The 24,708-nt window shown below is 45.0% G+C and overlaps 2 protein-coding genes across 2 annotated transcripts in view; one reads left to right on the top strand and one right to left on the bottom strand.

The window, feature by feature from the left end:
• Positions 1–516: 516 nt before the first annotated feature.
• Positions 517–2,281, top strand: MARCKSL1 (MARCKS like 1). The gene is made up of 2 exons (XM_054571527.1): positions 517–775; positions 1,614–2,281. The coding sequence occupies exons 1-2, from the start codon at positions 689–691 to the stop codon at positions 2,124–2,126; spliced, it is 600 nt and encodes a 199-aa protein (XP_054427502.1). The 5' UTR covers positions 517–688; the 3' UTR covers positions 2,127–2,281.
• An 843-nt stretch (positions 2,282–3,124) lies between these two features.
• Positions 3,125–24,708, bottom strand: part of HDAC1 (histone deacetylase 1) — a 32,627-nt gene continuing 11,043 nt past the window's right edge. The window contains exons 3-14 of the mRNA XM_054571903.1: positions 15,687–15,804; positions 11,143–11,217; positions 9,358–9,496; positions 8,750–8,891; positions 7,611–7,703; positions 6,137–6,245; positions 5,914–6,054; positions 5,209–5,317; positions 4,984–5,114; positions 4,547–4,699; positions 3,952–4,000; positions 3,125–3,673 (exon numbers count right to left, since the gene is read on the bottom strand). Coding sequence (XP_054427878.1) covers positions 3,646–3,673; positions 3,952–4,000; positions 4,547–4,699; positions 4,984–5,114; positions 5,209–5,317; positions 5,914–6,054; positions 6,137–6,245; positions 7,611–7,703; positions 8,750–8,891; positions 9,358–9,496; positions 11,143–11,217; positions 15,687–15,804 — 1,287 coding nt within the window. The 3' untranslated portion in view covers positions 3,125–3,645. The remainder of the gene's footprint in view (positions 3,674–3,951; positions 4,001–4,546; positions 4,700–4,983; positions 5,115–5,208; positions 5,318–5,913; positions 6,055–6,136; positions 6,246–7,610; positions 7,704–8,749; positions 8,892–9,357; positions 9,497–11,142; positions 11,218–15,686; positions 15,805–24,708) is intronic.

The raw sequence follows: 24,708 nt of genomic DNA, 5'->3' as shown, positions 1-24,708 counted from the left end.
TCTGACCTGAGGGAGTGCAGATCCTAGCCCCGGGCCCTGCATCTTTGATGAGCACGTTATCCTCAGCATAACTCAGGATTAGTCCTCGGATGCGCCTGGGCACGTGAAACCTTCGAAGAGTTCTAGAGGGAGACTGTCCGGGACTGTCACGGACTGCCAGGGCAGGACCAAGGTAATGGGGGGCCACTCCAGATGCTGGGGCAGCTCGCTGAGAGATGGGCCGTGAGAGGAGGGAATGATCGCTCTCTCCCCTTTCCTCTAGGAGCACTCCTCTGCCCAGCTTGCCGAGGAACCCGCCTTTCCCCTTCCCACACAAGACCCCACCTGCCGTGTGGGCTGGGGGGACCAGACCGCCAGCGTCGCCCATTGCACAAGTGGGGCGCGCGACCTGAGCCCGCCTCCGCCCCTCGATTGGGCGCTCATTTAAATGCCCGGCCCCGCCCCAAGCTAGGGGCGCATATATATAGGCAGCTCGGCGGGCGGCGGGCAGCATTCTGGCGCGGAGCAGAGCGGCGGCTGGTGCAGTTGTTGGGTCGGGAGCTGAGTGGGGGTGCAGCTCGGTTTCCCCCGATACCCCTCCCCCTCAGGCGCGAGCCCCACCCCTTCGCGGGCCAGGCCGACCCCGCCGAACCACCCCCTGCGGCGCGAGCCCGGGGTGGCTCCGGGCGCCCCCCAGCAGACCCCCATCATGGGCAGCCAGAGCTCCAAGGCTCCCCGGGGCGACGTGACCGCCGAGGAGGCAGCAGGCGCTTCCCCCGCTAAGGCCAACGGACAGGTGGGTGCGCTGGGCACGGCCCGCCCTGGCCCCCTCTTCTCGTACCTCGCCCCCTCTAGGGCCCTGGGCCGGGGCCGCGCGCTTTGTCCGGCCCGGGACACGCGGCAACCCCCTCCCCCGCCCGGTCCCTTTGTTCTCGGCGCCGCAGCCCCCGCGGGTGAAGCAAGGGGAGGGGCGGGGAGGGGGCGCCGGCCGGGCCCCGCCGCCTTCTTTGTTCGCCGCCCCGGCCCCCGGCGCTGCCCCCCGGCCGCCCCGAGTGCCGATCGGGGAACAAAGGGCCGCACCAAGGGGGCGCCCAGGGGCCACGGGGCGGTTGCCCTACCCTCCGACCACTCCACCCGCATCCCCGACCTCAGTGGCCCACGGCCTTTTTTCAAGGGGTAGCCGAGGTGTGGGGAGAGCCTGCGGTGGGTGGGGGGCCGTTTACCCAAAGCAGGAAACTGGGGAAATAGGCCGTCCAGGTGCGGAGAACAGCGCCCCGGGGCGGCTTCCCGCCCAATCTCAGCTGGCAGGGCTCGCCCGCCCGCCAGGGTTCCGCGGCCGCCTGTGGGTCTGCGCGAAATGGAGAGCGCGCCCCGGGGGAGGTGGGTGGGGGGCCACGGGACCCCAGCGCCTCCTGCCGGCCGCGGCCTCCGTTCTTGTCCCCAGCGCGTCTGGAAGGGGCAGGAGGAAGATGTTTGACGGGATCCCGGGTGTGGGGTGAGGCTACAATTAGACTCGGTTGCAGTAGAATGGGTCGGGTCCTCGTTGTCTGGAAGGGGTCAGGGGCAGGCGGGGGGCGGGGGGTGGGGGGGGGGCTAGAGTCCTGACCCTTACTGCTGTCTCCTCTGCCCCGCAGGAGAATGGCCACGTGAAAAGCAATGGAGACTTATCCCCCAAGGGTGAAGGGGAGTCGCCCCCTGTGAACGGAACAGAGGAGGCAACCGGGGCCACTGGTGATGCCATCGAGCCAGCACCCCCAAGCCAGGGAGCTGAAGCCAAGGGGGATGTACCCCCCAAGGAGACCCCCAAGAAGAAGAAGAAATTCTCTTTCAAGAAGCCTTTCAAATTGAGTGGCCTGTCCTTCAAGAGAAATCGGAAGGAGGGTGGGGGTGAATCGTCTGCTTCCTCGCCCACAGAGGAAGAGCAGGAGCAGGGGGAGATCGGTGCTTGCAGCGAGGAAGGCGCTGCCCAGGAAGGGAAGGCTGTTGCCACCCCCGAGAGCCAGGAACCCCAGGCCAAGGGGGCAGAGGCTAGCACTGCCTCCAAGGGAGGAGACACAGAAGAAGAGGCAGGGCCCCAGGCTGCAGAGCTGTCCACCCCCTCCGGGCCGGAGAGTGGCCCAACACCTGCCAGCGAGCAGAATGAGTAGCTGGGTGGGGGCAGGTGGGTGATCTCTAAGCTGCAAAAACTGTGCTGTCCTTGTGAGGTCACTGCCTGGACCTGGTGCCCTGGCTGCCTTCCCGTGCCCAGAAAGGAAGGGGCTGTTGCCCCCTCCCAGCCACGATCGATCCCTTTCCACTTTTCCTTCCCTCCTGTGGATTCTCCCATCATCCACCTGGTCTTCCTCTCAAGGCCAGTTGAAGATGGTCCCTTCCCGTTTCCCAAGTTAGGTTAGTGATGTGAAATGCTCCTGCCCCTCCCTTTCCCTGTCCCACCCCTGCAGAAGGCAATTGCTGGTTTTCTCCCCCAGTTCTTTTCCAAGTAGGTTTTGTTTACTCCCCAAATCCCTGAGCCAGATGTGGGGTGCCTGAGTGTCCAGCCTTCCCCCTGTTAAGTTTTTAGTCTCTTGTGCTGTGCCTAAGTGGCACCTGGGCTAGGGGAGGACACTGCCCCTGTCTAGGTTTTTATAAATGTCTTACTCAAGTTCAAACCTCCAGCTTGTGAATCAACTGTGTCTTTTTTGACTTGGTAAGCAAGTATTAGGCTTTGGGGTGGGGGAAGGTCTGTAATGTGAAACAACTTCTTGTTGTCTTTTCCCCGTCCCATTGTTGTAAATAACTTTTAATGGCCAAACCCCAGATTTGTACTTTTTTTTTCTAACTTCTAAAACCATTTTCTTCCACCTGGTTTTACTGTAACATTTGGAAAAGGAATAAATGTTGTCCCTTTAGTGGTGCTTTTTAATGAGTGGTCTCTTCTGGGGGAAGGGTGAGAAGATTGGTTAACCTCAAACCTTGAGGGAGGCATGAAGAAGACAGGTGAGTTTGTGGAGCTAGTTGGCGGTACCCTTATGGACCTCCCAAAGGGCAGGGAGGTGGAGACAAAATCAACCCAGGGATACTGCTAGATGAGCTCAGGAGGGTATAGAAATGTACCATTTTATTACAAAGACTCACAAAAAAAAATATCTCAAAAATGAAACTACCCATCTCCACCTGCAGAATGGGGGAGGGAGGGGGAACAAAGGTCAGGCAGTGTGAGTGTCTTGGCTCACTGGGGGCAAGTGGGGAAGGTATGAGAACAGAACCAATCTAAAGATGGCTGATGTTACCTTAAGGAGCCTGTAAAGAACAGGCAGTCCCGGAAGACCAAGCCACCCCTTCTAGAATGCTCAATAAAGGGCATCTTTCCAAAACTAATGAGCAGGAATTTGGCATTTCAGGATTTTGTCCTATGGATGTTTAAGAGAACAGAGTCCCTTCCATCCAGAACCAGCACCCTTTATGGTTCAAAATTAAGAATTGGGGAGAGATGGTAAGGCAGCTATTAGAAGAGCTCACCCAGCACATGTGCCCTGGGCTAGGGGCCCTGGTTCCTGTCAGGTCCCTGGGGAAATTTATATTTAATATATTTTTATATAAATACACAGAAATAGAAAATATAAAATCTGAGGGGTTGCAGGAGAAAGGTGGGGGACTCTGCAAGAAGCCAAAACTGTAGAGATCTGCTCAGGCCAACTTGACCTCCTCTTTGACCCTGTAGAAAGAGCAGAGACTGGTATGAGATAACCCACTCCAGAGGCCTTGAAGCAAAAGTATGGGTACAGTGATTTTCACAGGACCCCAGCTGCTCAGGTGACTGCTGAGGGCTGGGGCTTCCTAGCTCTGCCTAGAACGGCAGAGACAGACTGGTCCCTGAAAGAGGCCTTTGTAAACTAAACCAGCTCTCCCTGAGCCTTCCCTCTCAGTGTAGTGGGACAAAGGGGCTGGTGCATCAATGCCAGGGAGATGGCCGACAGACAGCTACTTCCTCACCCTTTGGCTTCTTGCTTGTCGTCCTTGGTTTTCTCTTCTTCTGTAACTTCTGGAACATAAAAGTGCAGGGATAACCAAGGACAGCCCTTCTGGGAAGACCCACAGGATCGTCATTTACCCAGAAACCCCTTCCCCACACTAGAGCTCACTGGACATTAAAAAAAAAAGAGAAAAGCCCATCCCAGGTCCACCCAGTGAGCCCAGTGAGAACAAACAGGTCTGACCGGTTTCCCAACCTGCTAGAGTCTGAACCTGGTGGGAGGAGGCAGCCCCCTGGGAAACTGGGGTGAAGTGCCAGGAAAAGGGCTTGGGTGGTATGTGAGAGCCACGCTCCTGACCACAGGGAGCCCAGGCATGTCCCTGGCTCTGGAGCCTGGCAGGGCTCAATAAGCCAGGGGAGATGACGAATCGGATTTCATTCTTTTGTAAGCCCTGCAACTTCTGGGAGCCACTGAAAGGCCCAAGGAGCTGAGGAAGAGCCCCATAGGAGCTGGCAGGGCCCAAGTCAGCTCCCTCCTCCCAGTGCCCTACATAGATTCATCATCCTCCAGGGCCTGGGGCTCAAGACCCAAGTCCTGGCTCAATCCAAACCCACCTTTCTTCTCTTCTGGGTCTTTCTCTTTTTCATCCTCTGTTTTGACTCTTTTGGCTTTTTTGAAGTTGGAAGAGTTCTTCCGACCACCTTCCCCCTCCTCATCAGAGTCCGAGAACTCTTCCTCACAGGCAATTCGTTTGTCAGAGGAACAGACTGGGAAGCAATGGGAAATATTGAGGGAGAAGGAGAGACTTGATCTCTGGGTCTATGCCCAGTGCTTCCCTGTTAGTGTCCTCCAAGAGACACCAAGGGAAGCAGACAAAGAAAAAGGGGTAGGGAACTCAGGCTCCCTCACTGTTCCTACAGGCAACAGAACTTGGAACTTGGGTTTCCCAACAGATGGGTAGCTTGGGAAGAAATGTGGAACCAGGAACAGTGGAGGGAAGTCAAAGCTGCCTACTTAGTGGGAAGTAAAGGACCCTGGGTCTGGGTCTTACTCGAGATGCGCTTGTCAGGGTCTTCTTCGTCCTCATCACCACTCTCCTCTGGAATGGCATCCTCAGGGATCGCCTGCATTTGGACCCCAGGTGCGTGGGGCAGCATTCTCAGGTTCTCAAACAGTCGCTGTCTATGGCCAATGGTAGAGAGGGTGGCTGGGCTCTAGTTAGGGACAAACCACAGCCTGGAATGTTCAATCAAGGGGTGCCTGGGGATATACTCACTTGATTTTCTCCAGGTATTCATTCGTGTTCTGGTTAGTCATATTGGAAGGACTGATGTGAAGCTTGAAATCTGGTCCAAAGTATTCAAAGTAGTCGTTGTATGGAAGCTCTAATTGGGGTAGTGAATAAGAGAGTTATGAGATCTGGCCAAACCACTGAACCCTGAGAAAAGCATTTGTAGGTTTATGTGGACCTGTCAGCCCAACTATCAAAGAGACGAATGCCTCCCAGACAGAGTGAGAGGGATGCCTATAGTACCTCAATCCTTTTTAATGCCATCCTACAATGTCCACGCGGCGGCGGGGGGGGGGTGTGTGTGGGATGTGTGTGTGTGTGTGTGTGTGTGTGTGTGTGTTTCTATCTCTCTCTCTAACTATGAGAAGGCCCAAGCCCCAAATTCAGAAAATTGAGGCAACGCTCACTGTGAGCACTTCCTTACTACCCCTGTTACCCTACAGAATAGAAATTCCAAAGCTATAAATAACCGATACTTCTGTTCACAGAAAAACAGGGAGAGAGAGAGGATCAAAAAGTACGCAGGAAAAAATGATGGCTATGACCTGACAATCACAAGAGAATAGACAGGAGAATCAGTGACTAGTATTGGAAAAGGAGAGGTCATATGCCCAGTGGGAAAGGAGTTGAGAACTTGAGGACACATGAGCTCCAGCTCCACCCAGCCCAACCTGGCCCTGGAACTATTACCATTAGGAATCTCTGTGTCCAGGGCCACGGCTGTTTCGTAAGTCCAGCACCGGGCAACATTACGAATGGTATAGCCACCTCCTCCCAGCATCAGCATAGGCAGGTTAAAGCTCTTCACAAATTCCACACACTTGGCATGCCCTTTGGTGGGAGAAGATGGTGCTAGGTTACAGGAGCACCCAGCAGGACCCTGCCCACCCAGCCCCATGCTACCTGGCCTCACCTTTGATGGTCAGATTGAAGCAACCTAACCGATCCCCAGACAGGGAGTCAGAGCCACACTGTAAAACGACCGCACTGGGCTGGAACATCTCCATTACTTTGGAAATGACCTAAAAGGACACATCCTAGTCACCACCAGCCTCAAGAAAAGCTATGTGATATTAGGGGCTAAAAAGCATGGGTGCAGCACTTTCTTTTGTGCTTCATCATCTACTCTGACCATTCCACTCTCTCACATGCAGGGTAGTAGATAAAGGAAGTATCAGCTTGGGGTCCTGGTTTCCCACTTTGGATTTCAGTTTTCCAATCAGAAAGGATTTCCAAGAGCCTCCTAGCATTAACAACATTGAACCCAGAATGGCCTCTGCAGCAACTCCCTGAGGCCCTTCTTTCATGCCCAGACTCCAGTGTCACTTCCTCTAGTAAGTTTTTCTGACCCTTAGCTGCATCTGTTCTACTCACCTGGTCCTATAGACTTTGAGCATGATATGATGAGGAGCCACTTTTTAGTAACTCATTCTCACAACTAGAATCTAACATTACTGAGCACAGAGACCATAACTCAGGCTTCTCTCCTTCTTACTATAAGGCACACAGTTGGCATTTGGTGTTTGCTGACTTTATTAGGTTTCCTGCTGCTTACAGGTGAAGATTTAACTCCTCAGCATGACATTCAAGTCTCCCTTTGAAATACTGACCCCAACATACATTTCCCACATCGTTCAGCACTCCTCCCACACATCACCCTGGCCTACATACAGCTACATAGGCTACATATTGGCACCACTATTCCTTTTGCTGAATGCCTCCCCTCCCCCACTTCTTCACATGGGTAACTCCTCATTTTTCAAAGTCTAGCCCAAATGTCACCACCTTTGTGAAATCATCTGATTACCCTCTCCTCAGCCCAGGCAGCAGTCTGACTCTCACTCCTCTCTGTTCATCCCTTAAAAACAGTACTGACTACACACACGCTGTTGGGTGTGTGCCTGCCTCCCACACCCTACCAGTGGTGTCTAACCCGCAGCCCGCAGGCTGCATACGGCCCAAGATGACTCTGAATGCAGCCCAACACAAAATCGTAAACATACTTAAAACCGTTTTTTGCACATCAGTTTTTGTTAGTGCTTGTGTATTTAACGTGTGGCCCAAGACAAGTTGTCTTCTTCCAATATGGCCCAGAGATGCCAAAAGTTTGGACACCCCTGCAGGCCTAGATTGTGAGGTCTAGGCCACAGTTCATGTCTTAAATATTCTAGTATCCAACAAAGGGCCTGACTCACAGAGGACATCAACAAGTATTTGGATGAATTTTGTTTTCAGAACTGAGCACATGACATGCAATCCAGGGTTTAAACACATCTCCCAACTAGCCTCTCAGTGGGGAGAGATTCCCGAGATACAGTGAGGGTGCTTTGCTACCCCTCCCTTAGACCAACCCCGTTTATAGCCCAAGTGGTGAATTAACCACTTACCGGCTTGAAAATGGCCTCATAGGACTCGTCATCAATCCCATCTCGAAGCGGGTAGTTAACAGCATAATACTTGCCTTTGCCAGCCCCTATATCCTAATCAAGGGGGACATTAAAGTAAAACTGAACAATGAAGCAAGAAGGAAGTTCAAGGTTGGGGGTTGGAAGGCTAAAGCAAGAGGCAGCGGTTCTAAGAGGGACAAGTTGGGCCCATGAGGTAGGCCAGGGACAGAGCAGGGACACCTTGGTTAGTACCACCCCCCTCAATGGCAAGTCTAGTTCTCATCTCTTGGCCTATCACTGAGCCTGTACCCAAACTGAGAACTGTTTATGGGGCTAGAGATTAAATACCCTACTCCACAGCACAAAGACCTCTACCTCTGCCTGGTAACTGCGTCACAGAATACCTGCCCACAACAATCCTTTCCTGTCCAGAGAGCTTTACTGCTCATCCACCCTCTACCCACCCACCCTCTCCTCTCTAGGGAGATATGGAGGGGAAGCAAAGAGGAAAAAAGAGTTCTTCAAAATAGTAAATGTTCAGTTACTCTAATGCTTGCTATACCAAACAAGTGATTTAGTACCACTTTTTCACCCAATGGCTACTGGCATGACAAAGTGGCTGGTTTTACTGTATTCATGCTAACAACAGAACTGCTCAATGACTTAGCTTCCAAGGATTCTTACAGGTCCATGGATGGACATCATTAAGGGGAAGTGTCTATTAACTATTCGATATCAGATGGAAAATACATGTTTCAGTCAAATGGTCAAAGGGGAAGTAACCTAAAAATGTTAAGAAATCCTGAGATGGTTCATAAGGGTCCCAGTTCACAGCCCAGAGGAGAAAACCTGGTGTTTCTCAAGCCATGCAGGGTATCTGAATAGTGCAATGCAATTCAGTTGTGGCCAGGAGGGAAGTGCATGAGTCAGGCGACCCCTATCCCTCCCAACCCTGTATGTCCCATCATTTCCTTCCTCCAGAATAAGGAAGGAAAGGAGACTATGGGCAGGTGTCCCAGGCTGAAGTATGGTGCTCTGAATGGCAGAATAGACAGGAAGTAGTTTCTGGTGACACAAGATAGGAGAGTTAGAGCTGGCAGCTGAAGGTGAGCTGGTTGGCCCCTGAAGGGAGTTCTCACCCGTAGGTCCCCAGTTCCTGGGAAGTACTCTCCATATTTATGAAAGGACACAGTCATGACTCGGTCTGTGGTATAGAAGGCCTCTTCCACGCCATCGCCATGGTGAATATCAATGTCAATATACAGCACTCTCTGGTGATACCTAGGATCAAAAAGGGGTCAGAGATCTGGGAACTCTTTCACAGTGGCACGCGCCAAGGGCGCCAGGTCCCAGCTTACCGAGCTGGCTGCCTCCCTCAGGTATCTCTAAGCACCAGAGACGTGGAAACTGGCTGAAGTAAGGTGGAAGAGCGGCAGGGTGTCTCCACAGGCCTGACAAAGCCGACCAAGTCCGATCTTCCTACTCTATAGCCAGGGTCAACTCCGGCCACACAGGGACACTCTGGAGGCAGGATCTGAGCAGCACCTGAGCACCTGCCCCTGATCTTGCCGTGGGCTCAGATCAAATCAAGACCCCGTCAAGGAGAGAATGGCCAGAGACACTCACCAAACATATCCTAGCCAGCACACTGCTAGGAAAAGTAAACTAGGGAGGCAAGCCCTGGGGAAAGGTAAGTGGGAACCTGGCCTAAGGTGCTCCTCCAAAGGACAAGGCCAGGCAGGCATACTTTAGCAGTTCCAGGATGGCCAAGACGATATCATTGACGTAACAGAAGCCAGATGCCTCGGACTTCTTTGCATGGTGCAGGCCCCCAGCCCAATTCACAGCGATGTCCGTCTGCTGCTTATTAAGTTTCACAGCACTTGCTGGGCGTGGGAAGAGAGAACATAAGCCTATTACCAAGCCACTCTCCCCCTCCCTCTCTTCCAAAGAAACCCAGAGAACCCAGTGAGAGGTAGGACCTGCCCATTCAACAGCTGTATTGTACAATTCACAAGCCAGTCTTCTCCCTCCCACCCCATTCAACAGGGAGTAAACATAATATTAGTACTTTTAAAAAAACTATTTTCTAAAACTGAAGGTGGTAACCCCTTAGTATATCTTAAAATTGGTTTAGTGGGTCATGACCAGCATATATATTTTTAAATGAAACAGAGTAGAATAAAAATATGACGATAACAGTAAAGGTAACTGCTCTTTGGTAAAACTGGCTTCAGAGTGAGGAAGGGTTTTTGAGTGTAGGAGTGTGTGTGTGTGTATATATATATGCACAACCTGGATTACATGTATAAATGTATTTCTTACCATGGTTTGCAATAAAAAAATTTCTGAAGATACCAAAGGTGGCAAAGGCTTAAAGTACAAAGAGGTCCAAGAAGTGAGAGAGAAATACACACTCAAGTGTTCAAGTGCATTTGTGGCATTTGTTAAAGTGCTCTGTGGCATTTGTTAAAGTGTAATTTTAACAGCAATAAAAACATGAAACAATCCAAATGATCCAACAAGAGGGGACCAATTACATCAACTGAAGTAGGTCCATAACATGGAATAATCATGTAGCCACTAAAATTCATGCTGTATCTACTACAGATAGGGAAACTTTAAAGATTTACTAAGTAAAAAAATGCAGCCACAAAACTATATATATATAATGCAACACATTTTTATGAAATATAGATGTATATACATTTTGTCAAGATATATACACATAGAAAAACAAATGGATATACAAACTCCAAAATGGTGACAATGATTATCCATGGACAGTATGATTGTGGGAATTTTTTTTCATGCACTTCTTTGTTTTCTGAGATTATATTGGGTGGTGGGCAGGGGGAGAGAACACAATGATCATAAGAAAGTATTTGTTAAGCCCTGGCAGGGTAGCTCCGTTAGTTAGAGCTTTATCCTTGATATACCAAGGCTGTGGGTTTGATTCTCAGTCAGGGCACATACAAGAATCAATCAATGAATGCATAAATAAGTTAAACAACAAATTGATGTTTCTCTCCCCCCACCTCTTCCTCTCTCTCTCAAATCAATATATAAAATTTAAAAAGAAAATAAATACTTGTTAAGAAAAAGTGTTTAGAGTAATCCGAAAGGTAATCTAGAAGTTACTAATGAAGTGGGCAATATATAGGCCATATTTCTGATCTTAATTACCATGCTCTTTTGTAAGGCACAAATGACACTTCCGATTTTTATAGCATTATGCAATTCACAAATTGCTTTTATGTATAGCACCGCAACAATCCCTAAGATTGGCAGGGAATTCCTGTATATAAGATTGCTTGGTAGGAGAGGACAGTCCAGGACACCTGTCAGTACCATGTCAGAGGCTGAGCCCTGGTTGGGACTGAACCAGAAAGACATTTGAAAGACTTAAGGTAAAAGCCCACAGGGACATTTCATACAGTCTCAGATCAGCCCTACTAGAATAGTGACCTAAAAGATAGATCTCACTATTATAACCCAGCACAGCCCTCAAGGAGGGAGGTATGTTCCTTACCCACAGAGCCACCAGTAGATAACTGACAGAACTCAAACAGGCCATCAAATACCGGACAGTCCTCACCAACGTTGACTTGAAAGACATAAGCGAAAGGTTATTTTCCACAATTTCCTTTAGTTTGTGTTTATATATTTATAAGCTAATGGAAAAAACAGAATTTGGGACCAGAAGGCTTGGGTTCTAGTCCAGGCTCTACTACTTACTGGCTGTGTAACTGGGTCACGTCATTTAACTTCTTTCAGCTTTGGCTCATTATCTATAACAAGCGATCATGATATCCACCTCACCCCATTGTTGAGAAGATTAATAGAAATCTTTTATGGGGAAGCATTTTGCAAATAAGTACTTGGAAAATGTTGATTCATTCCTGGAGGGAGAAAAATTTAGCCTCTTCTTTCAGCCTAGGTTTGTTCCTGGACTTCACTCTGGCTGACCGACAAGGAAATGAAGGACAGAGACCTATATGACTATCATTCTCTGAATGTTTAACAACGTGCCAGAAACTGCTAAATGCTTTCAATACCTGACATGATTTCTTCTCACACAACCATATTAGGTAAGATTTGGTTCTATTTTATAAATGGGGAAACACGCTCAGAGAGGTGAACTGCTAGTAAATTGGCAGAGGCAGTATTGAAGTATTGGTCTGTCCTAAAAGCCTATGAAAATATACTCTGGCTTTTCCCCAGTAATTTCTCATCTGATCCTCATGACAACCCCATGAGCTGGATGAGACCGATAACAACCCCACTGCAGAGGAACAGATACAGAGAAGTTAATTGACTTGCCCAAGGTTATACAACCAGGCAATGGCAGAACCAAAATCAGAATCCAGGTGCTTTGACTCTTCACGGTCCAGTGTTCTTTCTACTAAACCCACAAGTGACAACTGGAGTAAAGTTATTTCAGGCCTAAAGGGGTAAAAGTATAAACTAACACATAGTGATGAAACACATGCAAACCATAATGCAAATGAAATGAAAAGACAGGAAGAGAAGCACACCTGAAGACTGTAGACTCACAGAGCTAGAGGAACCTTATGGCTCCAAGTCTCTCACAGAAAAGGAAAACTGCTGAGACATCAATGATATACAGGAAGTTAGAGGCAAGGGTAGGGTTATAGCCTTATTCTCTTGTCCCAGTCTTCCCATGGCACCCACTGTTATCAATAGCAGTTCCCAAATTAGAGCAAGGAGGAGGACCCCTAGGATGAGGAGAATAGGAGAGCACAGGTTGGATTGTGATAACCTCTTGAGACACAGCTGAAGCTCAAGGTTTGCAATAACCACAAGAGTTACCAACTCCAGCACTGCCCTAAACTCGGAGGATGCCCTGATCTGATGTCCTGCCAACACAAGTGCTCTGAGGAAGTGTGGCTTGTATAAGGGGGAGTGCACTGGGTGGCTATCCTCCCAGCTTCCTGGGTAAACACTGGGAGACTGTGTCAATAAGAACTTTGGTCACTGGGGCCAGGCTATTTATCTACTGGCGTCCAGTTCCCTCCTCTGGCTGCTTCCTCCTGCACTGGGTTTGGCCTGCCTGGGTTTCCCAAGTTTTGCTGCATTCCTATTTGGGATGTGGAGCCTCCATGGGAGGAAATGGGTGCTTTAGACACAAGGAGAAATTATTTTCCTTCAGGCCCCAAACCAACATGTGGCTCAAATGGCCATCCCACTGTTCCCAGCTCAACAAGCTGTGTAATTAGAGATGGAAAAGGGGGAAAATGGAAAGGCAGACCCTCATTTGGACTAATCTGTAAGGCTAGGAAGGACTTTTCTATGGGTTTTCCCTCTTCCTACCATAAATACTTTTCTCAGTCTTAGGCTGGCTTTAGACTGAGGGTGAGCAATACTCAGTGAAAGATTGGGGAGCAGAGGTGGGTAGAAAGGCAGTAAAAAGAGTATGGTAAAAAGAAATGTATGGAATTAAACACTGACTTCAGGACAATGCTTGTACCTTGGCAGTGGTGGTACTGGAGGAAAAGGGAAGTAGGAAAGAAAGGTATGTGATCAACAAGAGGTGCCCAGGAGGGCTTCAACTATACTGGTAGTATTTTCTTTCTAAGACCAGTAGTGGGTACATGGATGTTCTTTCTTATATCATTTTTTATACTTCTTTTGTGTCTGAAATATTTTTATATGCAACATATTTAAAAACATTCCAGAATCAGGAGACTAGAATTCCATTCTACTTTCTACCAGTGGAGAATTCCATTTTCCATTCTTTTTTAAAAAAGATTTTATTTACTTTTAGAGAGGGGAGGGAGTGAGAAACAGAGGGAGAGAAACATCGATGAGTGAGAGAAATATCAACTGGTTGCCTCTTGCATGCCCCACACAACTGGGAACCTGGCCTGCAACCCAGACATGTGCTCTGACTGGGAATTGAACCATCAACCTTTCGGTTCGCAAGTTGATGCTCAATCCACTGAGACACACCAGCCAGAGCCCATTTTTCATTCTTGCCATGTGACTCTGGCAAAAGCATTTTATCTCCCTGGGTCTGTTTGTACATCTATAAAATGGACAAGAATGGTTCCAAATTTTACCACCATAAATCCCTTTTATCATGTTTGCACCATAAGCCTCATGTTCTGATAGACTATCTGCCCAAAAACCTGCATTTATATTCATGCTCCCATTTTCACTTATCAAGGTTTTGAAAAACTTCAAGTGACCACAAAGCACTTACCACTCTAGCCAAAAGCAAGGAAACCTGACTTAGTTGGTCTTATTACAGGTATTACAGGTACAATTTCCTAGGTTAGATGTTGGTAAATATTTAAAAAGAGCTCAGTTCTTACATCCCTGGTACCTCTGTAGAAACCCCTGGTTATAAAGCACTGTACTAAGTGACATCTCTCTATAATCCTATAAGTCAAGGCAATAAGGTACCTTGTAGTCCTCAAAGAGCCTCATTCTTCCTACTCTGCATCTTCAATGAGATAAAATCCCAGACCTAGTTTATGAATGCATAAGATTAGAGTGCTGGTTTCAGGAAAACTGGAGCAATCTGGGAACCAGAGCCAAACATATGTGCACTCCCGAGGTCCTAATATTTCGTCTGCCTTGACAGATTTGAAAATAAAAAAGCCGTAAGTCATACTAGCAAAAGCTACTATTCAGTGATAGTGTTTTGAATATATTATCTCACTCATCCCCTGCCCCCAACCTCCACTATGAGATAGGCACTACTTACTGTCTTCTTTTTAGAGAAGAGAAAACAGGCTGAGAGCAGCGAGGAGACTTACTCCTGCTCCTGAACACATTTCTATATGGCAGAACTAAGGGAATCAAACCAAGACATCAAACTCATTTTCTTGCCTTAACACCAAGCTGCTCCTCTAATAAGAGCCCTCTCTGCCGACAGTTGAGCCTGACTGCTAGCCTAAATAGGTAATGAAAACCCCTAAAACCATCGAGAGCAAAGGAATGAGTCTGTCTCACCTTGAAAGGAAATAAGACCCTGCTAATTCAAAGAGCAAATACTTCACTTAGAGGGGCCAGCAGCTCCTGGAGTTCTGAAACTTAATGTTTCAAAGAAGGTCTCTGTGGTTCTGTAATCATTACCTGCACAATTATTGCAACGAATAAACAACTTTCTGCTTTGGGACTCAGACTACCTTATGGACAGTAGTAATAAACAAATACCACAAATTTCCTGATATTTCAAAATAAGCTGTCATAAGCTATCAGAACCTCTTCTGAACAATGCTGTTACAATATACTGCTTTAGTGAGATCTTAGGTGCAAGTGAGAATTTCTAAAATAACACAAAGGAGAAGTCATGTATGATAGTTCTTCCCAATTTTGAACATATTTTCCCCTCACAGCTAAAATATTCCCCATAACTCCTACAAATTGAGTGTTGCTTCTGAGATGGAACCTGTTCTGGGTTTGAAGTCCCAGGGTTCCGGGGTAGGTAGACTCACCTCAACTCAAAGATTACATCCTCTAGAGTCTGTCCTAACGGGCTGCTAAAACTCTCTCTCTCTCCCCCCCCCCTTTTAAGTTATATTTTATTGATTATACTATTATGGTTATCTCAATTTTCCCCCTTTGCTCCCCCTCCACCCAGTGCCCTCCACTCCCTCAGGCAATTCCCACACCTTTGTTCATGTCCATTAAATTCTCAATTAATACTAACACAGTGGGAGATGGTCAGTTGTATGGGGTGACATCGAGTACATTTTACAAAAGAAAAATCTGAAGCGAAGTGGCTTGCCCAGGTAGTTGTCAGAACTAGGATCTGTATCTCCTGTTCCCCACTCCCAGGTCAGTGCTTTTTCCATTACAACGACTACAGTTTTCTTGGCAAAATGTTGTGAACCTAACTGGACAAGGTTCAATCTCTACTCCTTACAATCAGAAACAAAGAAATCGAGGCTTGAGAAAAAAGAAGTACTTTGGCACTTTTGGAAGACAAAGGAAATCAGGTGTCAGCTGAATGGGAGGTACAAAGGAAAGAAGGGTAGGCCCCTCGAATTGAAAGGGAGATCCAAATGGGGGCTTGAAAGTAGGGAGAGAACAGAATGGACTTACATCTCTGCATCTGCTTGCTGTACTCAGACATGTTATCTGGGCGGATGGAGCGCAAGAATTTTATGTAGTCATCACTGTGATACTTGGTCATCTCTTCAGCATTGGCTTTGTGAGGGCGCTAGAGGACAGAGAGGAGAAAGGGCATGTTAATCTTGACTACACACCAGTCTTCTTGGTCTAATCTGAACACATGACTGCCCAGTATTGAACTAGATGCTGTGAAGGATAAAAAGAAATTACTGATTAGATTCTGGCCTCAAGAAACTTACAATCCAATTAGGCAACTAAAATTATTAAAGTCATTATCAGAAGACCTAGACTGCAACTCAAATTCTGTTGCTTAGGCAAGTCTACCCCTTGAGCCTCAACTTCCTCATTTACTATATACAGATAACATCTGCCTTACAGGGAAGTTGTTGAGAAGTGAATGAGATTGTTAAATCTTTATAAATTGTGAAGCACTTTACAAATTATCACTTTTTTGTGTGTGTGTTCTTGCCCAAGGATACATTTACTGATTTGAGAGAAACATTGATATGAGAGAGAAACAAAGACCGTGGGTCATGGGGACAATGCTCCAACCAACCAAGCCACACTGGCCAGGACCAAATTACTACTTCTTTTTAATATTAAATGACTATATATAATTATGGGCCAAATGGCTCCAGAAGTTAAAAAAGGGATGACTAATAATTAAAATACGAGATCTGTCCAGAAGGAATCCAGCCATATACTATGAAAAATACAGACATCTATTGAAGAGACAAGATATAAGAAACATTGTCCGTAGGACAACGACGCCTTAGTCCCCCTCAAAGTAGACACCTTGGGACCTCACACAGTTCTCCCGGTCGCCATCAGCTGCCCTGTAGTATTTTCCTGAATCTCACTGACAGTCTGAAATCTCCTTTTCAAAGGTGATTTTAGTTTTGGGAAAAGCCAGAAGTCACAGGGCACCAAATCTGGGCTGTAGAGGAGCTGAGTCACCTGGGTGATTTGATGTTTTGCCAAAAAACTCTGCAGGAGACATGATGTGTGAGCACTGTCATCATGAAGCTGACAATCACCAGTTGCCCATGGCTACAGCCTTCTGAATCATCCATGTAGTTTCCATGAAGGAATGTACAAGCTTAACGCAAAATTCGATGCAGATTTGTCGCTCTACTCGCTCAGTCATTTTGAATGTGACAGCCACACAGTATACATGTTCACTCATTGGCATCTACCACCTCCACTGACTAGTACAATGAAGTCATCATTGTTCACACATGCACATTCCAATCCCTCTCCTTGGCTGTCAGGTTATATCACACAAACTATTCTTGTTATACTAACAATGGCTGGATTTTTTTCAGACAGACCTCGTAGATGGAAAATCTTTTCTAAATCATCATCACACCAATAATTCTGATGGCATCATTCCCATTAAAGCTTGACATGGTAATTTCCTGGATAGCCCAGCATTCTGATTTCTGATTTCTCTTTGTCTCTTTTAAAAAATTCTCTTCTAGACTTACAGCCAAGATGAAGGCATAGGTAGATACACTTGGCTTCCTTGCACAACTGAAAGAAGGACAACAAAAAATTTAAAAACAAAAAACAACCAGAACTGCCAGAAAATCAAACTGTATAGGAGTCCAACAACCAAGGAGTTAAAGAAACATTCATCCAGACCAGTCAGATGGGTGGAGACGGGAAGCTGAGGCGGAGAGGACGCACGGCAAGGCAACATATGGAGGACCGGGTGGGTGAGGCAGCTGGTAGACCAGGTAGTCCCACATTTGTGTGCAGATAAACCAGGAGAACAGCTGGGGATCGAGACAGACCACACAACCCAGAGTTCCAGCACAGGAAAAGAAAGCCTCAAAACCTCTGGCTGTAAAAATCTGTGGGGGATGCAGCAACAGAAGAAACTCCCAACCTTACAGGAGAGTTCGTTGGAGACCCACAGGGCCCTAGAATGTACACAAACCCACCTATCTGGGAATCAGCACCAGAAGGGCCCAATTTGCTTGTGGGTAGTGGGGGAAGTGACTGAAAGCTGGCCAAGGGCAGAGCAAGTGGCATTGTTCCCTCTTGGACCTGTTCCCCACCTACAGCATCACAATGCAGCAACCTGGGCTGCCACGCCCTGATGAAAACCTAAGGCTCCGCCCCTTCCAACATAAGAGGCATGCTGAGACAAAGAAATATGGCCCAAATGAAAGAACAGATCAAAGCTCCAAAAATAGAACGAGAAGATGAAGAGATAGCCAACCTATCAGATGCAGAGTTCAAAACACTGGTAATCACGTTGCTCACAGGAACAACTGAGTATGATCACAAAATGGAGGAAAAAATAAAGGCTATGCAAAGTGAAATAAAAAAAATATACAGGGAACCAACAGTAAAAGGAAGGAAACTGGGACACAAATCAACAATTTGGAGCAGAAGGAAGAGATAAACATTCTACCAGAACAGAATGAAGAATATAAGAATTCAAAAAAATGGGGAGAAGCTTAGGAACCTCTGAGACAACTTGAAACATTCCAACATCTGAATCATAGGGGTACCAGAAGAAGAGGAAAAGCAAGAAATTGAAAACTTATTTGGAAAAATAATGAAGGAGAACTTCCCCAATCTGGCAAAGGAAAAAGGCATGCAAGTCCAGGAAGCTCAGCAAGTCCAAAGAACTTGGACCCAAGGAAGCACATGCCAAGACACAACATAATTAAATTACTCAAAATTAAAGATATGGTGAGAATCTTAAAAGCAGCAAGAGAAAAGGAGACGGTTACCTACAAAGGAGTGACCATAAGACCATCAACTGAGATCAGAGGGGCAGGGAAAGGGGGAGAATGTAGGAAAAGGTACAGGGAATAAGAAGTATAAATAGTAGGTACAAAATTGACATGGGGAGCTTAAGAACAGTACAGGAAATGGGGAAGCCAAAGAACTTATATGTATGATGCATGGACATGTACTAAGTGTGGTGGGGTGGGGCGGGAGCGGGGGAATGCCGGGGAGAAAAAAAATGGGACAACTGTAATAGCATAATCAATAAAATTTTAAAAAATTCTCTTTCTAATGCCTTGGCTGGTGTGGCTCAGTGGATTGAGCACTGGTCTGCAAACTGAAAGGGACAGCAAGGTCACTGATTCAATCCCATCAGGGCACATGCCTGTGTTTTGGGCCAGGTCCCCAGTTGCGAGAGGCAACCAAATGATGTATCTCTTGCACATTGCTGTTTCTCTCCCTCTCTTTCTCCCCTCCTTCCCCTCTCTCTAAAAGTAAAATAAATAAAACCTTTTAAAAAAATTATTATTAATGTTGAACCTTAAAAAAAAAATTCTCTTCACCTCATCCCATCAAGGTAGGTATTCTTCAAAGATGACTCTTTTCTAATTACCAATACTTCTATAGTTTATAAAGCATTTTCAACATACAGATAACATTAATTGTTTCCTTTGTGCCAGTTATTGTTTCAAACACTTTATATGCTATCTCACATGACCTTTACAACAGCCTTTTAAACTTCATACCATTATCATCCTCACTTTGCAGTAAGGAAACTACAGCAAAGAGGTTAACTAATTTGCCCAAGGTTACAAACTAGTAAGCTGGATCTGGGAACCCAAAGGTCTGGCTCCAGGTACAATCTGATTCTCATTTAATTCTCACTAAATATAATGAGAAATATAAGGCTGAAAGATAGATATCGTTTTATTTAAAAAAAAAAACAAACAAAAACACCTACAGTAAAAGAAGAAAGGCTTGGCTCCACATATCAAGTTTTGTTTGTTTGTTTGATTTTTTTTTACTATTTTAAGCCCTTCACTCCCTTGGCAATGCTGTCAAAGCTCCACTTTGACTATCTCTTCTAGATAGATGACTACCCTAACTCTCCATCTTTATCTCTATTCTAAGCTCCACATTCACAATTCCAACAGCTTCCTAACCAGCTCCATCCACAAATCCTAGAGGCACTCCAAATTTAACCTATCCTCCAGAACCTCTCTTTCACTAACTTTGTGATGTCAACATCCACGCAGGCCAAAAACCTGGGTGCCAACTTTAACTCCATCCTTTCTGGCCTTCCACTTCAATCAACTGTCAGTCCCTTTTCCATTATCCCTCCATAATTTTGATTGCATCCACCACCTTATTTCCCCTATGCTCCTCTTTCCTGGATTTCCTATTCTAACCACCATCCACCCAGCTGCTCAAGACAGAAGTCTAAGTATCACCCCTAATTCCTTGTTCCTCAACTACTGCATTCAACTTCTCTTGAAACTACTGCCAACGTATCTATCAAATCTGTCTACTTCCATCCCCAGCTCAACACAGTTTTGGCTTGGATTGCGGCAATAATCTCCTAACTGGTATCCCACCCTCAACATTAACACTGTGAATCTGTTCTCAATCCTACAGCCCTAGAGCAGAAGTAATCTGTCTAAAATTCAACTGAATCATGTCACATCCTTCTAAAAACTCTTTAGAGGCTTCATTACTCACAAGATCAAGTTTGAACTCTTTAACCTAGCTTGGGAAACCAAAATAACCTGGTCCCTGCTCACCTTTTTAGAATCCCTCTAAATATTTTATAATCTAGTCCAGGGAATGAATACCAAGTTCAAAGCACTTAAAAAAGCCAGTAGGTTAACTAACTTGGTACTTACAACAAACAAAAAATCTCATGCATTAATTGTACCATTCTGCCAAGAACAATTTTACTTGCAATTCTCCAAGAGACTCCTCTCTTATCTTTAGAACTTTGCACGTGCTATAGCCTAGATGACTATTCTCTTCACCCCCTCTACTCAGCTTGTAGGTTGCAACTGAAAAGCTAATTCTCCTAGAATGCTGTCCTTAACCACTAGAGTCTCAGTTAAAAACTCAATGATGCCTTGGCCACCTAGCTCAGCTGATTGGAGCACTGTCCCAATAAGGCCAAGGTTGCAAATTGATCCTCAGGGTCAGGGGACATAAAATAATCAACAAATAGATGCTTCTCTCTACTTCTCTAAAATGAATAAGAAAAAGAAAAGAAACTCACTGAAGTGACTTCCCCTAAGAATTCTTACTTCCCTTAACACATTCAAAGTGCATAGAAATTGCATTTGTTTGGTCCACTATGAAGGCCAGGAGCAGGTCTGTCTTTATTCTAAGTAACTAGCACAGTGGCCAGCACTTAGCAGGTGCTCAGTAAATATCTGTTGCCATAATAAACCCTCACTTGGATTATGTTTGGCCTCTTAATTGGTCCCATTTATATCCAGCCTTATCCTCTTCCAACCCAGCTTCTGTAATGGTGTTACAAAAATCTTAAAAAGTCAATGTCCTGCTCTAAAACATTCAACTGCTCCCTAACTACAAAAGAAAAGATTCTAGTCCTGGCTGGTGCGGCTCAGTGGACTGAGTGCTAGCCTGTGAACCAAAGGGTCACCAGGTCAATTCTCAGTCAGGGGACATGCATGGGTTGCAGGCCAGGTCCCCAGTATGGGGTGTGCAAAAGGCAACTGCACATTGGTGTTTCTCTACCTCTTTCTCCCTCCTTTCCCCTCTCTCTAAAAATAAATAAAATAAAATCTTTAAAAAGAAAAGAAAAAATGTTGACCCTGGCTGGGTAGCTCAGTTGATGAGAGCATCGTAGTGATAAGCCAAGGTTGAGGGTTCAGCCCCTGGTCAGGACATACACAAGAATCAACCTCAACCAATGAATGCATAAATAAGTGAAACAACAAATCAATGTTTCTCTCTCTAAAGTCAATAACTTAAAAAAAAAAAAGATTCTAAATTCTGACATGGTAATTAAGGAACTTTGCAAATTTCCTTTTCCAATCAAATTCTTCCCTGCCCTCTTTCATAAATATTATACTCCAGACAAACAGCTCTTCTTCAACAAGACCTATAGAGCTTCCCAACAGTGTACTGATTATGCTCTTCCTACAATATGAAATTTACCCTTATCTCAAATCTCTGAAGGACAAAGTCCATTTCAAAAGCTAACTCTTTTACAAAGAAAAAGCAAATTTTGCTCCAAGAACCCATCTTCCTCGCCCTGACTGGTGTGGCTCAGAGGGCTGGGCATTGTCCAAGAAACTGAAAGGTTGCCAGTTCAATTCCCAGTCCAGGCACATGCCTCAATTGTAGGCCAGGTCCCCAGATGGGGGTGTACAAGAGGCAAACGATAGATGTTTCTCTCACACTGATGTTTGCCTTCCTCTTTTTCTCCCTCTCTTTCTCCTCTCTTAAAACTAAAATAAAATCTTAAAAAAAAAAACAACCCAATGAATGCATAAATAAGTGGAACAACAAATTGATATTTCTTTCTCTTTCCCTCTAAAATCAATGAAAATTTTTTAAAAATTTCAAAACAAATAAATAAATACTACATGTTGTTTAGGCACATCTGCATATGATAACCTTTTTTTTTTTTTTAAGAGCAAGAAAATAAACACAAAATTTAGAATAGTGCTTGGGCTGTAGGATTCAAGATGTTCCTTGCATTATTAAAATATTAAGTAAATAAATTAACAAGTAGAAAATAAAATCAATTTTTAAAAAAGCCTGCAGAACACGGACCTTCTTTTGATGCTTATGAGCCAAGGATAATGATTAAGCCTATTCTGTGTATCTGAGGTCCAGTTAAAACAAAAATAAAACTCAGACAATCAAATGGAAAAGTGGGCAAAAAGCTTGAAGAGGAACTTCAATAGGAAAACCTGAATGGTCAATAAACATACAAAAAGATCCTCAGCCTCACTAGTAACCAAGGAAATACAAATTAAAAGAATAATAAGACATAATTTCATACCTACTTACAATGGCAAATAAATAAATAAACACACACACACAACAAAATGAAGTCAAGAAATTAGAACAATGCAATTCTTCTACATTGCTGGCAACTGGAACCACGCTGCCATTATCTAGTAAGTGTAACTATGTGTACATGTCCTGATCCAGCAATTCTACCCCTAGTAAATCCCATAGTGAAACTCCAACTATGTACACATGTTTAAGAATGTTCACAGCAGCAGTGCTAATATTAGCACAAAACTAGAAACCAACCAAATGCCCACCAATAATAAAACAGAAAGTTGTAGTATACTCTTTCAATGAAATACAGCTACATGCATCAACATATATGACTATCAGGAACATGTTGAGCAAGAAAGGCAAGTCACATAATAAGTACTGTATGGCTCCATTTCTGTAACACTAAAACATGTACTGTTTACGAACACATACTGGTAAAACTATACAGAAAAACAAGGAAGTAATAATCCCCCCAAATTGAGGGCAGAGGTTAACTCTGGAAGGAGATAGGGTCAGAGAAGGGCATACATTGGCTTTAGCAGTCATGAAAATGTCCCTTTTCTTCAACTAGGTGGTATTAATTGCAATGTGAGTCATTATACTTTATATATATTTTCTTTTCTTTTTTTAATGCTTTACACATATTTTATGAAAATTCTTTCGTATCTACAAATTTTATAAAAACATTTTTAAAAAAAGAATAAAAAAAAAAAGCCCTAGTTGGTGTGGCTCAGTGGTTCTGAGGGCCAGCCTGCGAAACCAAGGGTTGCTAATTTCATCCCCAGTCAGGGCACATGCCTGGGTTACCAGGACAGGTCCCCGGTTGGGGACGTGTAAGAGGCAACCAATCAATGTATATCTCGCACATAGATGTTTCTCTCCCTCTCTCCCTTCCTTCTCGTCTCTCTAAAAATAAATAAATAAAATCTTAGAAAAAAAAAAAAGAACAGAAGGCAATGAATAAGAAGCCTGGGAATATACAAAATTAGCATCTGAGGCAAGGAAGAGAGCAAGATTTTTAATTATATAAATAGAAAGGTGCCTGGATGAAAAGTGGGGATGTAGATTCAAGGAGAGATTAATTAAAATGTATGGAGACAGAATTGGGAAAGGGACCAAAAAGAATGAAATTGAAAATGACCTCAACATGTCTCTTTCAGGTATAGAGACAGAAATAATACAGCAACATCCATGAGAAGTCTAAGGAGTATCTTTCAGGGCTGACTCTCAAAAGATATCAATTTCAGGATATGTACTAAAATGTCTACCTGTGCTTTGGAAAAGGAATGCTAGGATCATAATCCAGAGAAAGTAGAAGATAGAGAGATAAATGCAGATAAACAATGTTAGGGGTATACGACCAAAGATTCATACTCAGAGGAAAGGTAGGGCCAGAGAAAAAGATCACATTGAAGATAACAAGGTCTAGAGATTTCAGAAGGAGAGGCAATACTGAGGTTTTGCTTTAGAAGTTTACAAAAAGAAAACCACACATATGACATTATTTCCAATAAGATATTATTATTTTCTATGAGAGCCACTGTTGGTTGCTTCCCAAAAAGTCATTCTCTCCTTTTTTGGTAGCTTATCCCAATTTGCTTAGGTGTTAATGTACCCAACCCCAGGGATCAAATGTGATTAGTCTAAGCCAATTGCTGGTGAATGGGCTAAGGATGGCAATAACCAATGGAGATGTAAAGGGGAAATTTGTTGGAAGTTTCTGGAAAGTTTTCCTCTTTAATCTCTTTAATCAAAGCAGGAGTATAAGATTGGGACAGTGGACAGCGATCCATTTACTCTTATCCCCTTCCTCTTTGGATTTTGTTATATGAAGACATGGTACTTGGAGACAGCAATCATGGGACTTCCAAGGCAAAAGAAGAAGGGATGAAATCACATAAGCTAAGGATGTCTGAGCAAAAGGGTAGAATAAGCCTGGGTCCCTGATAAACAAAGAAAGAAATCCTGAGACCATCTACCTCTAGACTCCTTGTTAAAAGATTGTTTAGGAAGGAAAAAAAGGACAAATGGACAGATACAGACACTGGAATCAGAGAGATATACACTGGAGTCTTAGCTCATCTATTAATAGCTATGTGACTTTGGGCATGTTAATTATCCTCTCTGAGCTTGCTTCCTGATCTGTAAGTTAGGGTTGTTATAAGAATTACATAAAATAATAGGTGGCTCTGGCTAGGCACCTAGCAAGCATCAATAAATA

The sequence above is a fragment of the Pteronotus mesoamericanus genome, unplaced genomic scaffold, assembly GCF_021234165.1.
Source record: "Pteronotus mesoamericanus isolate MK-2021 breed Mesoamerican mustached bat unplaced genomic scaffold, CSHL_Meso_final contig_221, whole genome shotgun sequence".
Classification (NCBI taxonomy): Eukaryota; Metazoa; Chordata; class Mammalia; order Chiroptera; family Mormoopidae; genus Pteronotus; species Pteronotus mesoamericanus.
This window is presented reverse-complemented; position numbering and strand designations above follow the sequence as displayed.